This window comes from Hippichthys cyanospilos, chromosome 7 (assembly GCF_059441005.1).
Source record: "Hippichthys cyanospilos isolate Australia breed blue-spotted pipefish chromosome 7, RoL_Hcya_1.0, whole genome shotgun sequence".
Lineage (NCBI taxonomy): Eukaryota > Metazoa > Chordata > Actinopteri > Syngnathiformes > Syngnathidae > Hippichthys > Hippichthys cyanospilos.
The window spans coordinates 11,633,887-11,651,423 of NC_142375.1; the positions used below are offsets into that span (position 1 = coordinate 11,633,887).

A 17,537-nucleotide genomic window follows, 5' to 3' on the forward strand; every position below is an offset into this window, starting at 1 on the left:
TTTAAAATCTGCGAACTACGCAGGCTAAACTTATCTCCCCTCTTATCTACAAAGCTCTCTCTCTCAGCTGACATTATTATTATTATTATTTCAACATAGTTCCTTGACACTAGTGATTTGGCACAACCGTTTGGCATTTTACAATGTTTTAGAATTTGAATAAAAATGCATATAAGTACGTTTTTTTTAGTGTGCAGCTAGGTTGTGTGCTGAAAAGTAGAATTTGTGAAACCTGAAATAGCGATGTGTGGGTGGTTACTGTAATGCCAAAATCGCTAAGTCTGTTTTCCATTTCTCGTCACAAGTGTTATACTGCCCCCATTACGACCTCCTTCAACAAAAGGTCATTACGGCCTGAACTCCAACAACAGGTTTATTTGTGCAAATGTGACTCTGGAGGCTGTCCTACTTCAACAAACAACTTGACAAAACTCACCTTCCTGCACACATAAGTGTTTTAACAATACCTCTGCCACGTCATAAATCAAAGTTGTGTTTTCTAAAGTGAAGGGACGCAACATCATGGTGGGAGTGCTCTATGCCGTTTTTGGCCACCGTCAAGGACTTTCAGAGGCAATATGCTAAATTAGCATGAGGATGGAGGCTGCATCAGTGGTCTAAAAATGGACGATTTAAAATAAAGTGTAATGCGCACAAAGGTCACTTCTATGTCCTCCAAATGCCAATCTAAGTGTTTTTAGAGGGTGGCTGATTTATGTGATTTTTGTAGTTTCTTGACAATGTCAGGAAAAGTGCACTTTTTTTTTGCTGCACTTTTCCTGCCTCAACCCAGGCAACATTTCAGTCTTTTGGGGCCACTGAAGAGAAAAGCCTCACCTCTATAAAAGTGCACATGCAGGGAATGTGGGAATGGTTTTTCTATAATATGTTGAATCTCAACTCCAAAATATTCTTTTATAACTTTTATAGCTGTATAGATTGCAGCACACATAAATTGTCTGGTCCAGGACAGAGGAACACACAGGCACTTGGTTAGACTGTTCACCTCTCTGCTGTTTTTTTCATTCGTTGACAATAAAATGAAACTAGAACTAGAAAATGCAATTCCATCAAAAACTGAGTGAAAATACCATGATTCTGTCTGAGGTTGAATAGCAAAAAAAGAAAATAATATAAGTCTGTCAGGGCATATCATAGCTTTCCTAAGATACAATGCAAATACCGTATGTCCCTTCAAGTCTGTGAAAAAAAGGAGGAATTGGCACAGAAAAATCTGATTTAGGTGTTAGTCACTGCTTAGATCGTTGTATGATATATGTTAGAACATTCTTCCTTAACATATTCTAATGTTGTTGTTGTTCAGCAGCATTTAAATTTGCATAAATAAGCAGTGTATTAGTTAACATATTAATGCTCTTAATTGTCATAAAAGTATGCAACATGATTGTGCAACTTACTGTACACAATATAGGCATAAAGTTTGGACACATTTTATTGGTTATTGTCAAAATAAGACTTTAAACAGTTGTACATACTATTAATTTTACCAGGCTGTGGGCTGCGTTTGAACCTGACTTCTGCACAACACAAGACAATGTAAGAAATTCCACTAATTAAAAAAGGAGGTTAATGGAAGGTACACAATACGTAATTTTCAAACCAAAAGAGAAACTAAATGCATCATCTTATTTACCCTCAAATAACAATGCAATCTGAGAACGTTTTTGATGTTGATGTCTGCAATTGGCAGCTCAAGCAAAATGTGATAATTTAATCACTCTTTATTTGCTATAAGACACATATTGTGCAGGTGGAAACAGCAATGGCTACAAGCGGTGGATAGGTGCAAAAATGTTCACTCTCCCCCTATTGTAGATTTGCCACTGAAAACAGCATCCGAGTAATTGCTTATCTTAGTGTCTGCACACTGGAAGCTGCTTTAGCCTTTAAAATATCTTTGCATGTGTTGCTCAAATATTAAAAAAGGCAAAAACACTTGGCGGTTGAAGTGGAGGAATCGCCTCATAAGTCTATCTCCTGCTCTCCCTCACCTTCGCCTTCTCCTTTCCATCTCTTCACCTCATCTGCCACTCTCTTGTTCTTGGCCCAAATGTAAAAATCGATATCCTTTTGTTTCAGTCCCCCGAGGCGACGAGAGCGTCCAAATAAGATTGTCTGTGCCGTCTGCGGCTGCCAAGTTTGTGTCGCCACTTACACCGGCACAGACACATTAACATGCACTCACACCGCATGGCAAACGTGTGCACAGACACATAGCTAAATATTAGCCAGGAGCGAATCTCCTCTTGTATGGAAGAAGGCTGTGCAGCTGACACAACAAATACGCAGTAGAAATGAGTCTATGAGAGCCGTGTTAACCATCGAGATAGTTTTAGAGGTGATGCTGCTCATAAAAAAAGATGAGAGCGGACAACATGTCCAATAGACAGCATTTACTGCTTTGCAGTTAATATCGTGACCTCTCATTTGAATTATGTATCTGAGGTGTACAGTCTGTCATAATGCAACAATTATGCCCCGTGGAGACCCTGCAAGGAGACACTGGTAGACATATCTAAGGCAAAACCAGTCTAGACTGCAGAATCACAATACGTTGTATTGATCCTAACACACTTCAATTAACCCCTCTCTTCAAAAGTGACATTCATGCTCACTAAGACATGATAAAAGCCATTCAAGGAAATGCACATTAACACAGTAATGACCTACTGCCCCACTATGCCGCTATGCTGTGCGCACATAAACACAAAGCTTCTAGTACCACTAAGACACACATCTTTTCAGATTTAGCTGAAGGTTGAAGGATAGCCTGTGGCTCTGCATGTGTGCGCGCGTGTGTGTGTGTGTGTGTGTGTGTGTGTGTGTGTCTGCATGAACATATTCATTAGAGAGGACCTTTTCAGTAAATGTCATTTATATATCAGTCTTATCTCTAAGCCATCTTATGCCATTATCAATGCAGAGCCCTTGAGAGCTACGCTGATATTGCACAACGCAGCCACAAATTTACAGTATGTTTCTACATGTCATCATTTGTGTATTTTTGTGTGTGCGTGTGTGTGTAAGTGTAAATGTGTGGTGAAGGGCAGCATTAACTTGAGTCCGGGCAGCGTGTCATTGAGCTCATTCAGATTCTTCGCTGCATCTGAGTAACCCTGATGCTAGTCCAACCAATGGGACTGCCGGGGATGACAAGGTTGCTATGGTTACAAGAAAAGGGAACGCAAGAAAGTTGCTTCTGAACCTCACTTTTAAGGGACGTTCTATTTAGTTTTTTCTTATTTTTCAGTTTGATGAAGATTGTAGAACATTCATAATTTATTCCAAGCTTTTACAAGAATGCCTTCAACAACACCAAAACAAATGTTAGGCAACGGTGCAAAAACTCCTAAACATAAAGAATGTGAATGACCGCAATGTAACACACAGGACTTCTGGATTTGGATCTTTTTTATTCAAATTGGCATGTGGATGTTTGAATTACAAACTGATCTTAAAAGTCACTAAACTGAGTTCTCTTTATGTCCATTATGGTCTCACAAGTACATAAGCCGCTTGATTCATGGTGCATTCAAATGCAGTTGGACATTTCCAACTCTGACTGAAAAAAGATCCACCTTTGCATTTCATGCTTATAACTGGGATAACGAGGTTTCATCTTCCACTCTAGCGCTTGATCTCAAAATAAGCAACAGAGTAGCACCACAACGTACTGTTTTTTTTTTCAAAAACACACTTTCATTACAATTAAAACGTTTCATGCGTTCAGTGGTTCATGCGTTTAAAAAATGTGTCAAAAATCCGAAAAAGTAAAACCCACGCTCAAAATGATCTTTGTTGCTGAATTGAGGTATTTTGAGATATGCTAGCATTGAATGAGTATTTTTAATTTTTTTTTTTTCTTTGCCTAGAACTACGGGCATAGTTGATTTGTGTATTTATCGCCACGCGGGGATTCATATTTCAAGTGGAGTGGCACAGCTGGTCCAAGCTCATTGGTAACCTGGATAAAACAGAGTACCTCAGCAACAGCCTCATCTATCAAGGGATGATAGCAGGTGCTCACAGGGATCTTTGCACTCAACGGATAGTGAATAACAACATCCAAGTTATTCCACAACAACCAAAATCCCCCTTGGAACATTCAGGCACACATCATCAAATTCAGGCTCGAGATATTTGCCACATCATTAAACTGATCTAAGTGTATTACAATGGTTATGTTGTGGGGGACGAGGAGGGATAGGTAGCAGCATATTTATAACAATTGAACAATATCAGTATAAAAGAATGTTCCAATACCACAATAGCATGAAGAAGATTCTGCCAAGTACTTTCACTTGAATTTGACCTTGACTATGTTGAGCATATGTCTGGTCCATTACTAAGACTATCCACTTCTTGTTTGTGGAGATCCAGGCAATGCTTCTCCCCCCTTGGCAAAAACTTTATTAAATCCAGGTCAAACAAAATCCAGACAGATCACGTCAGCAGCAAACCAGTGCTTCTCTTGTTGTCTTTTTTTTTTTTTCTTTCTCAGTCAGCCAGATGTTTCGTCAGCCAAGGGGGCATCATCAGATCAACTCATTTGAAAATCAAGCGAGTGAAAACCAGCAGCCAAATAAGATCTGGGGCAGATCAGTCATTTTCAGTCTCAGCGGGATTGGTGACATGTTTCCTATTTAAGCGCTGAGAAAGTGGACGTTTGCATTGAATCTGAAGCCAAAAAGGAATAACTAGGCATCAGCAACTTTGACTTATCTTGTAAATCTGTTTAATTGGCGAAAAAATCAGCGGTTGTCGGCGATAGCTTTTATTCTTGTTTGCGCTGTTTCTGAAATGAATAATCAGTCTCAAAAAGAGCACAGGGAACCATAGTGTGCCATGCCTTGCTTGCTTGATGTGCCAGTCAAAATGGGTCATGATGTGTGTTGCAGCCTCCAGCCGCGCTCCCATCCCCATGGCGGTAGTGCGCCGGGAGCTGTCCTGTGAATCCTACCCCATTGAACTCCGCTGCCCTGGCACGGACGTCATCATGATCGAGAGCGCCAACTACGGCCGCACCGACGACAAGATCTGCGACTCGGACCCGGCGCAGATGGAGAACACCCGCTGCTATTTGCCCGACGCCTACAAGATCATGTCACTCAGGTCAGTGAGTGAGCCAAATGCCTGGGTGTGCGTGCGACACTTCCTGTTGTGGACTTTCATTTGGAAACAATTCAGCTAGACACCAGCAGTTCTTTGCTAAATCAGTCCACACTTACTATCTTACTATCGACCTCAGTCAAGAGAAATACATGCCCATCTGCGCGGTCCAGATGCAGATGCCAACTGTCTCGTACAGGCTCGGGAAACTTAAATGAATGGAGGGAATGGGCGGTCAACATTTTTCATCAATGCTACTTAGGGAATGGGGGCACACTGAACCGTACTTTTTTCAAACTGACCTCTGACAAATTGCCCTAAATTGCACATCTTGGATCAATGCACGGTAACCGCTAAAGGTTTGGAAATAGACCCTGAATTCAGTGTATTTTTATTATTTAAGCATAATCTAATTTTTAAATGAATGCCGAAGTCAACATTATTATGAGGAAATGATGATGGAATGATTTGCTAAACAGTAACATATGAATCAAACAAGACTATGTTTTATGAATTAGATTCTTCCGATCTTGCGCATCTTTGTATTTTTTTTCTGTCTGATTTATGTTGCAGATGATGCTTTATAACAAGCAATGACACTCAGTTTATCATAAACTAATAGCTTAAATATTGGGCTTGTTATATGTTTGAGACCATTTGAATTTGAAGTTTCCAAACTATTACTTCAACTGTACAACACAAAATCTTACTATGTTTTAGGCTCAATGCTTGAATGAAAGATCCTGATCCAGCTTTTATTTATTTATTTTCTTGTCCATCCCAAAGAGCATTTGCTATTCAAGGACGGTACAAAACCAACACTCAGTGAAAGAACACATTTTGTGTTCTTTCTGTTTTTCTCAAAAAGAAATTCACTTTTCCTATCTATCTATCTATCTATCTATCTATCTATCTATCTATCTATCTATCTATCTATCTATCTATCTATCTATCTATCTATCTATCTATCTATCTATCTATCTATCTATCTATCTATCTATCTATCTATCTATCTATCTATCTATCTATCTATCTTTTTCATTTATTAACTTTAGATTTGTAAGGAACATGCCTATTCCCTCAAAATATAGCACATAGACTACTGCTACTTGAAGCTAACTATAAATTGTACAGCTTTTACAGTCAAAAATACAATGAAAATAAATAAATGAAATACATAAGGTAAAATCTGTTGCACAAATGAAAAATATTAATATTCCCCAGTACATTTTCAGTATGACAAGATACATGAATAGTTGCCCTTGAGTATGGAAAAAGTCCAGAATAAATACATGACTGAATGCTATTGCTGCTGTTTTTAATTTATTGAGTAGAAAGGGGGCAGAAATATTTATCATGGCTTCATTGTGATTGGGACCCGCAATAGAGAAAATGCTCACACAATCATCAGATCTATGACAGAATGAAACTTTGCACTCACATTCTCGGCCATGTGGCGTCACACACGTTTGAAAAATGCGACCATTTCCTCTATTGTTTGTGTTGGAGGGTATTCAGGCTTGACTTTTCCACAACAGGCTTTTCGTCCAATCATATCTGCCATCTTGTGGTGAATGGTGATATTGCAACTTAAAACCATCCAGCGGCCCACCACGATTAGCAGGGGACTCAGGCCAGGCCAGCCCATTGTGGAGTAAACATGTTGATAAATACCCTCATAGTGTGTCATCCTTTTCCATCTAACTACCTTTTGCATCCTCCTCTATATTACTCTAGTGTGATCAGACTTGAAAATATTTATTTCTTGAACATTTGGATTACTTGACAATAAGTAGACTTTGATCACCTCACAATAAGAAAAGAAACCCTGGGCTACTTACATGATTTGTTTTGAAATTCAACCAGTAGAAGTGAGTGAAAAGTCCACCAGCAAAATTTTATAAGAACAAATCAAAGTGTTTAACATAAAATTATTGATGACTAGGAATGCATGTATCTGTTTTTTTCTGGATTTTATATTCGATTCCAACGTGCATTTTTTTTTTTTTTTTTACATTTCTGTCTTAGGCCATATAATTTAGTACTCTAAGCGTAGCTATTCTTTGTACATTCAAGCAATATTTTTATACAAATGAAATTAACATAAATCACAACTGTTTAACTTACTGTTCGAACTCATTGAACGACAGCTTCCTTCATGCCTCTGTTTATGGAAATAAAGGTTTACTTAAATGTGTGTGACAAAACAGAAACACACAAAAAAGACAGTGGTGTCATATTGCCATCCGATATGAGCGGGAGAAGTGAGCGCGTTGTCAACTGCTCATTTTGTATTCATCCTCTTAAAATATCAGTGTCAAATTCCGCACTTCCCACATGCTAACTAACTGTACCGAAGTCGACAGCAAACAAACAACATAAAAATGTCACAACACGGCGGTACTCCTGTCACACCTGGTAAAATGGCAGAAAAAAAAGAAAAAATCAGATGTAAAAAGCCAGGGTAAACTGTGTTCTGCGGCACAATATTCATATCTATTTGTCACATTTTCAGAAGAATTACCACCCTTCTTGAAAGGAGATCTTTCCCTCCACTCTCCACGCTGTTTTTGTTGTTTGTAAATGAGTCACTGGTAGATGCCAGTGGTGCATAAGGAGGCATAAACAGCAGAGCTCATCTGAACAACTCATCTCTCCCTGAACTAAAGCAGGTTTTTTATTCTTATTTTTATTCTGAAGCCAATTCACACTGTGGCTGCATCAAAATATAAAACATCCGTTGGCAACACATCCATGAAGACATTGGCAACGGGCCATGTAATTACACTTGTTGCCGTTAAACTAAAGTTGTCGAGCGCTTGGCTATTACCTCTGCCAAAGAATTAATATTTCTCAGTGGTGTGCCGGTCGTAGAAAAACCAATTCGAATTTTGTCTAGATCTAGTCAACACGACAGGTGTTGCAATAACTAAAAGAGACTGACATTTGTTTTTCTGCTTAATTTTTAATGGTCACAGTAATGCAAATTACCAATGCATTTTAGTGGAGTTTATCAGGACGGACCAACGCTCTCCTGAGTCTCCCTTTCTTTACTTTTCTCTGAAAGTGGAAAGGGAAAAGGAATTTCAGCTTGGTGTTGAGTGGTATTATTGTTTGGCCTTGGTAGATGCGTGTGCTTTACAAAGTATCACTCACTCAGGGATGTGGTCTTTGAGCTTTGATAATATATCAACATGTTTTAAAAGAACATGGATAAATGATTCCCTTCAGCCTTGTAGGAACGTGACCTTGATGAAAAAAATGTGAATTAAAAATTCCATATGAATCCAATATTACAGTGTAGAACATTTAATAGGGAAAATGGCAAAACGCATGTACAGTAATTAAAGCTGAAATCACGCGCATGCGATTATATGCTTATTTAATGATGATGTTTGATATGTTTGTTCACCATTATTTGTCACAGTTGCTTCTGTAATGGCCCGTTGCTCAGTAAATGCAAGTAGAGTGACAATAGATATGCAACAGAAAATAAAATAAAAATCATATAAAGGCACTAAATCATAATTGGTCATTAAGACCTGTAGTGCAAATCTAACTCATGAGGCTTGATGAAAAGTAACTGGAACATTATAGCGGAACAAAAAGCAATGCTCTGTGAAATGAGGATGTCCAGACAGAACTAATTCATTATGGCACCATGAGTAACTTCATTTCCGCACATCACGTCCCATCCTCCCATTATTTTCACTTGTGCTACTTTCAACCCCCACCCCCCAATCTTTATGTATTTCTATCAAACCACCTGTCTTTGCCACGTGACAGTGCTCTGATTGCGACTGTTTTGGGTTGCCTTCCGCTCAACACTTATTCTGGCAGCTGCAGCTTGTGTGGCCACTTTTCTTACAGCACTTGCCATCCATTATTTATATACCATACTTGCACACATACACACACATTCATGTTGTGTCACACGCAGGTTTCACTGCCCAGGGGCTACGCCAGACTTTAAGCTCCAATTAGCAAAGCCAGAGGCCAAGCTAAATCTTAAGGGATCCTCTGTTAGAGGTGACTCAGACCAACAACAACACTTTAGCACATACACAGTACTCCCTGTATGCGTGTGGGTGTTTGTGCGTGATGATGTGTCAGAAAAGTGTGTGTTGCAAACAATGGATTTGCTTTAAAGCCATCAACAATTGTCATCATAACAGGGCTTTAAAATCATTCTGGAATTGATCGAGTGCAATTCAAAAAGAACATAGTAATTTAAAATATATGTTAGTGAACTTTATCATATAAACTACAGCTCTAAAAGATCCATGATTATTTTATGAATCAGTTTGTCGATTCCTTTTCAGATGAATCAGATTTCTCTAAAATGTTTTAGTTTTCATCCCTTCATTCAAAAATAGCACATTTTCACAAATTGACAGTAGAAGAAGTGATAATTAACAATTGCTTCGTATTTTTCAACGACTAGTTTGGTCTGTAACATCAGAAAACTGTCTAAAATTTTGAAAATCGTTTTCCAAACACATATGTAAACATTTTGTTTTTATGCGTTCATAAAGTGAAATAAATGAAGAAAAATATATTCATTTCAAAAGGCTGAAATTCTTGGGATTCCGAGGATTTTTGGTCTCTATATTTTAAATTTATTATCAAAAATAATTATCAATGTTGCATATTAATGGTTGCATCACTGCAACTTCTAAAATAAATAACAAAACTGTAAAATGATGTGTATAAATTAAATGCAAATAAATATACTCATTCAAATTCATCATTTAGGAACAAGATTAAAACATGGTCGATGCTTTATGACCTGCAATAACCTTCATTTCACAAATGCGGGTTTTCAAATTAGTAGCTTGATTTTCTCAACCTTTTCATATCTTTGCGACATTTGAATTTGAAGGTGTTTACAAACTTTTGACTGGTACTGCACAATACATTCAGACAACATTTTTTAGAAAAAAATAACCAAATGAATCAAAGTGCATGGAAAAATCAGAAAAAGATGCCAATCCTTAATTGGAATTACACTTCACATGGCAAAAACAGGTTCACGTAACTATTACTTGAATTTTTATAGTTGGTGCACATTATATACAGTACATATGGAAATGAAAAAAAAAATGCCTGTTCATTGAGACTGTCATCAAAATACCCTGCTCTATGGGTTCTTAGTAACAATTTAAGAATCATGTTTTTATATCATTGACTACAAAGAAGCATACAAGTACAAGATTACCGAAATATTGTGCATGTTCCTCATTTACCCTGGTACGCTCTTGTTGAATGACTGTATTGTTGTTGGAATTCAACGCGACTGGCTGATAAAATCAGAGCTCGTTCCGCCGGCCCAGGGTTTCCTAGCTATCACATCCTCACTTTGTTCCCTCCTCCAACTCACCAAGGCCAAAGAGCATGCTTGTGTGTGTGTGTGTGTGTGTGTGTGTGTGTTGGGGGGGGGGGGGGGGGGGGGGCTGAGTGCGTGCCCACACCACATAATTGGTCTTGATATCAAAGCCTCATATCTCTAGAGGGTCTCACAAGGCTTCTCAGGCAACCCGGCGAGGACCTGATATCGCAGCATTTCCCAGATTATCTCCCCTTTGGGAACCTGTGGGTTGAAGGTTGAAACAAAGCGGCGGCCATGAAAGCTACGCCTAATCTGTTTTAAGTGTGATAGTGGCATTTTTTGAGCGGGTCACTTATTTAGCCCATTCAAAATGGCTACTGATAATTTGGTTGTTGTTGTTTGTGTTTTTCAGTTCCCGCCACCTTGAATTCTTATAATTCGGGATGGCAGAGTGTTTCAAGGGAGCCGTGATGGTTAAATCCGCTGTGGTGTTTGCTTGGGTGGACATTAAAGTATCTCCAGGGGGAGTTGTATGGAGGCGTGTGATTCTTGCTGCAGTTCAGTGGTACACTATAGCAGAGTGCTGCAAGCAGGAATGCTGCACTGCCTTCAAGTGATGCTGTTGTGTTGACACAAAACTAGCCTGATGGCTTCTCGGGATACGCTTCACAATGCGCCACTTGTCCCTTACCAATACTTGAGTGCTACACGGCCACCTTTCAGCACGCGCGCTCTCTCTCCAACTCTAACTCTCTCAAGACGAGCCACTTGAGGCGCAAAGTGTGGACGTGATGGCCGATGCAAAGTCATACACACCCCGCACACTCCACTTGGCTACCTCCCTCGCAGCTTCTCAGTCTGAAAATTACTTGCGGACTTCAAACAGTCTTTCTCTCGACAGCCCCGCGTCGCCTCTCCCACCTTCTGTCACCTTGCGGGCCCCTCCTCGCTTTCTTCCTCACTCCTCTTTGCATCTCTCTCCACTAGTCTACCTCAAGCCTTCCCTCGGCGCACAAGCAAACTTTGACACTTTTTTTTTTAATATTTTTTTTTCCCTACTTGTCCAATACAATGATCTATTGGTATTTTGTGGCAGGGCCAATGGAAGGAAAAGTACTCATGTCTTACAAAAACATTCCTATGTTTCTGATGCTTCGTTTTGAATACTAGTACTAAAAACATAGGATGGAATCTTATTATAATTATTCATCCGCTGTTTACTAAAATGGAAGACTTGAAATAAAATCTATGTTGCTTCGAACAATGGAGGTGGGGGATATAACCTTTAACATTTCAGTCTAGTTCAGGTAAAGACTAAGTGTATCCGATACCACTTTTTTTCAAACTGATACCACTACCGTCACTCATCTTTTGAGCTGTCTGCGATACCAATTATCAATACCGCTAGAACTTTTGATACACAAAATTTCCATTCAAAATCTTTGAACTCTCAATTTAAAAGGCCTGTCTCATGCAATATCACCTTGTTACAGCTTACAATCATGTTCAAATGTTATTTTTGTGCCGAAGAACCCCCACATGCCCAATATCTTATCCTCATGAGGGTCACGGAGTACTAATAGTACCTATTCCAACTGTCAATGGGCACTAGGCAGGGTTCACTCTGAATTGGTTTCCAGCCAATCACTGGGCACACAAACACAACCGACCACTTACACTCAGAAGCACGCCTTAAGTTAGAAAGTCCAATAAATCTGCCAAGCAAATTATTGGAATGTGGGGGCAATCCTTAGCACCGGGAAAAACAAACAAACAAACAAACAAACAAACAAACCCAAAACACTACAGGTACAAGGAAACCACGCAAACTGCACACACAAAGGCCAGAGCTGAAAGTGAGGCCATGACTTCAGTACTAACCAGTCTGCCATCGAAGTTCCCTCTAATACCACATTTCCTTTACATTCCATGAATTTGTCGGCAATTTTCTTTTTTTTTTTCAATTTTGTAATTTCTTGTTTTTGATCGTAAACTTACCTCATGCGAGCAACCGATTCAAGTGTCGGCTGCCGTCGCGATACATTGAAATAAGGCCATCTAATACCAATGACCCAATACCAATGAAATGAAATGATGAAAAAGGAAAATTATACTGTTTATTGAAAAAACAAAAAAAAAACAGGTTTATGTTTAAAGAATTGCATTTTTAGAATGTCTTCAATATTGTGCAGGGAAGTAATTAAGCCTTCTCCAAGGAACCATTTCCATCATCACTACAAAACCGAAACTTGAAAAATTGCTTTTGTTCTGTCATTTTGTGACAGGTAAGTCGGTCTCTTTATTTTCACATGATTGTGTTATTATTTTAATTATGTATTGTTGCGTAGTAATGATTCGCACAGAAAGGGAAAGAATCACTGTTGTTTTTTTGTTCTTCTTCTGCTTTAAAATCATATTGGCTGTTTTGAAACTAGTATGCTAATTCTGCACGTTGCTGTCGCACACCCATTTAAAATAATCACTTGTAAAAACAAGGTAGACCAATAATTCGCACGCGTAATTTTGGTTCATATCCATTTGAAGTAATGTTTTAAGTGAAAGTTCGATTGGCAAACATTTAATTTTGTCCCTGAAAATAAAATCGATGTTTTGCTTTCACAGTCACGTTCTCTTTGAATGTTTAGAGCATTTTACTGCTTTCACTCGCTCCCTCTCTCTCAGGGTGGCATAGGTTTGAGGTTGAAGTGCAGAGTTTTATTATGGGTGTAGAACGCCACCTGTATTTATCCTCGACCTTATCTTTTCCAAATGTGCCGGGCTGCAGTCACACATGACCCAGCGCCAAAGCCCAATATTAAGGGGTACAGGGTGCTTTAAAACCACATAACCATACACAAGTTGTGTGCACACGCTCCAGTAGATTCACATGCATGCATAAACAAGTTTTCTCACACATGCATGCCCACACATTTTCCATGTAGAGTATTGAGTGGAGCACATCACTTGGTCACCTTGCTCATGTATTGCTGGATGTATGCGTGGCGTTTTTGCACACATTTGAACCATTTAGACTGTAAAGCGCTCTCTGAAGTTGTCTTCCTTTGAGGCTTTGAATATTGGAGGACCACTTGAATCAAAGCAGGGGATATAGCATGAGCCCAGTGCTGCAGACTGCCAGCACTGTATATAAGCAGTGGACTATTCAGCCTTCTGGTCTGGCGTTTTCTTTTCAGATGTTCGTGCACTTTATCTGCCTTCTCCTTTTGACTCTAATCCATCTCAGAGAGGAGGTATAAAACCTCTTGCATATTTTTTTTTTTTGCATTATGACTCTTAAGCACGATTAGCAGTTTAAGTTCTGGCAACTATGTCACATGTAGAACTCCTCTACAACGAAATCTCACCAAGGCCAAAGAGCATGCTTTGCAGCCAAAACATTTTCACAACAAGGGACTTTTCACTATAGCAAATCTATGTCTTGGACATAAACATAAACAATGTGTTGTGCACTCTACAATCTGACTGAACAAAACCATCCATAATTTAAAAAAAAAAAGAAAGAAATTGCCAAATCTACAATAAGCATTCATTTTCATACTTATATCAATTTCTTGCATAATGTTTTTCAATTTGCTTCATCCATCTTTCATCTTTATTACTTTTATCCTGTTTTCTAGTGTTGGCTTGGTTTAATCCCTGCACGGCTGCATGCGTCAAAATAAGGTTATTTCAGCAACCACGCCCCTCCTTATATTGGGGGGAGACGAGGACTCTGTTTAGATTGCTTGAATCGACTAGAATTCTCTACCTCTGTTATAGAGTAGAGTTGTTTGTAAGCTGTAGAGTCAATTTACTGCCACCTATAGCATGGGAGAATATCGTCTGACTGTGGGGAATAGCCGCTCCGAGTATGCAGTGGTGGAAAACGCATGCCGGCGTGTCAAGTATAAAGCAAACTAGACTTCTCCTGCATGCTTATTTTCACCGTAGTGAATTTCAGCGCAACGCAAATGCAGAAAAAAACATTTTGTATTATGCAAGGGGGATTTTTCCTTGTATGATGATGTAAGAAATGAATGGATTTTTTTTCACAATGGGGGATTTTTTTGTACATGCAGGTTTCTTTGTAGAAGTTTCACTGTATGTAACGTGTCCTGTTTCTTAAGTATTTTTATAAATGTACACTACAGTATCTCTCATTCTATCATATCATTACTGTCAGCGGTCTAGGTTTTTTCTCTCTAACAATGGTGCACACCAACAAATGAGGACATATATGGAAACGCCCTACATAGTGAGGCAACGTATTTGTGGGTCTTTATTGCTGGCATGCGTGCACCAAATGACCTGGAGTATCCTGAGAGATTAACTGTCACCAATTGCTCAGTATTGTAATTAGAGAACATACAGTACTATCCTAGACATTTCTGTATTTCTACTTGTCATGTGTGTGATCATGTGTAAAATATTCCATCCAAATAGCTCTGTTTAAAAAAAAAAAATGCTACTACATGGATCCACATTGTGCTGTTTTATTCATTTAGAAGCATGCCAAGCTGCTAGGGGGCAGTAGTTTTGCCATCTGCGTCTTTGGCGGGAAATAGAATGAAGTGACAATGTATCTCTACCTTGGTCAGAGTTTTTGAGACCTTCCTTTTTTATTTTATATTCAGTTATTTAATAAAACAAAAACAAAAAACAGGCACCTATAGAAGACAGGGTTAACCAGAGAAATGTAACGCCTGTTTGAAAGAGCCCTGGTTAGACTAGAATATGCCTAAATTATGTTTTTGTCGCACAACATTTGGCCATTTTGCTGGATTTGTCAGTGAGGCTGGAAATTACTTTCAACTCAATAAAACTTTTCATAGGTTGTTCTTTTTTTTTTTCATTCATTTTTTTGGATGGGCCATCTATACCTGATCTCTGTTTATCTGTCACTTAAAAAGTTTTGAGCTGCATACAAAAGCCATTACAATATTCTGAAAAAATGTGAAATAAATAGGTATGTAGATAGTGTACTTATGGATCGTCTGAGCATTCAGGCTGAGTGAGGAATGCAGGCGAAGATGGACTGCTTTGACGCTTACATGACCTGCAAAATCAGGTCAGGACATACAATTGCAAATGCACATTCATGCATCAGGTTGACAAGAATCCCACAAGACACGGCACTGACTCGCATTGGTGTTCTACTTGCCTTGCAGAGAGCAGCCTCACTGTCTGACATGTTAGCTGTATTTGAGCTTTGAAGGGGATTTAGAGTCTGTGCAGGCAGGTGGTCTTGGATTAAAGCGGGAAGAAAAAGTGTTTTTGCAGAGAGAAATGCACCCAGACACACAGATGTAAGAAGAAGCACAGGGATGTCAGTGAAGGTGGTGGAATGAGAAGGAAAACTATGTATGTCCTGGGATCAGGCTAGGAGGAGGTTGCCATAGTTACCTTATGAGGAGGCGAGGACGATCGCGGAGCTCAAAAAAACATACTTGGCTATATGCCCACCTGTTAAGCATTTTGCAACTCGTATTAGTTACGGCATTGGAAAAACAATCTGCTAGAGATTGCTGACAAATTACCTTAATTAGAGTGCATCACTTCACATTTCCACAAATTGAATTAGATGCTGACACCGCAATAACTTTGCCTGTACATTTCTTCATAGCGTTTTCAGTTACCGCTATCTTGCACGATACACAAATGCCTTCTAATTTGCTCCGGAGCAAATGTGTATTCAGTCTAAAAGACATCACATGTCGGACATAAAAAAATGACATGTTCGGAAAGAAGGAGCGACTTTTGGGCAAGAGTGACATATTCCAGCCAAACATTAATAATGTAACACATTTCAAAGCTGTTTCCCACTGGGAAAAACAACATTATTTTACCTGTGGCTTGTCTGACAGGCTGTTCCAAAGCTGACAGAATTGCATTCTGGGACCGCACAGGAGTGTGTTGGTGTTTCTGAATGTGAGAGATCTGTCATTTCTTTATAAGTACAGCTTGGCGGTGCTGGCAAAGAATGTGACGCGTCACTGTAGCCCCTGCTAGACATACATGCACACACACACACACACACACGTGCACGCACACGCACACGCACACGCGCGCTGCTGCCAATCACAAAACCTGCAGTGCTTCCTCTGCAGTTGTTTTTATTAGTATATATATGTATTCTTTTGGTCCCATTTGACATGCAGCACTCCATTTGTCCATTTCCAAACAACACACACCCACATTAGGGAGCTAATAAAGTAGAAACAAGGGCAATAGCATTGTAGGTATGCACTCCATGGGTGTAAGACAGCGAGGGTATGGTCAGCCTAACGGCATTTTTATTTTGCGGCAACATGCAGTAAATATCCTGTCTGCTGTCAAATGACTTTGCTGGAGTCCCAAAGGGCCTGAGGATCCTGAGGATAATCACATTGCCCCCTTCCGTTGGTTATTTTTCACCAACGGCACTCTGTTTTTATGTTTTTCCAACTGCGCTGTCCTCACTCTGTTATTTCTCCCAGTGTGAGGATTGTGACTTAATTTGTTTTCAGAATGTGTCACAGTATATGTTTGATTTTAACCTTGGGAGATGGTTTAGGGCTTCACAAAAGAATGATGTCAATGGTGCGTTTATTGCAGTTTTGTGGACAGTTTCAACTGAATGTATCTATCTTTGTAACATTACGCTTTAGCAACTGATAAAATACAGTGTAAAACAGTGGAACAATAGACTAAAGAGTAAATATGTGCAGCGTAGCTTAGTCAACAACATTCAAGGTTGGGATGTTTAGATTTCTTTCAGCGGTTGCTTTAAAAAACAGATCATTCACAAGTTTTGTGAATTTGGTTTATTTCCTAGTGTATGGTTGCTGATTGATTATTGTTTTGCTATTTATTTGCAGGCGGTCAGTGGTGCGACGCTAAGCATGTCGGCCTCACAGTTAAGGGACCCGAGTTCAAATCCACCTCACTTCGGCCTTCCTGTGTGGAGTTTGCATTTTCTCCCCGAGCCCACGTGGGTTCTGTTCGGGCACTCCGGCTTCCTCCCACTTGTATTAGACATACTAAATTGTCCTTAGTTATGATTGGGTGTGTGACATGTTGTTTGTCTCTCTGTGCCCTA

General features: G+C 39.3%; 1 protein-coding gene across 1 annotated transcript in view; it reads left to right on the plus strand.

The window, feature by feature from the left end:
• Positions 1-17,537, plus strand: part of adgrl3.1 (adhesion G protein-coupled receptor L3.1) — a 168,895-nt gene that overhangs the window by 51,246 nt on the left and 100,112 nt on the right. The window contains exon 4 of the mRNA XM_088419286.1: positions 4,920-5,133. Within this exon, the coding sequence (XP_088275412.1) occupies positions 4,920-5,133 (214 nt within the window). The remainder of the gene's footprint in view (positions 1-4,919; positions 5,134-17,537) is intronic.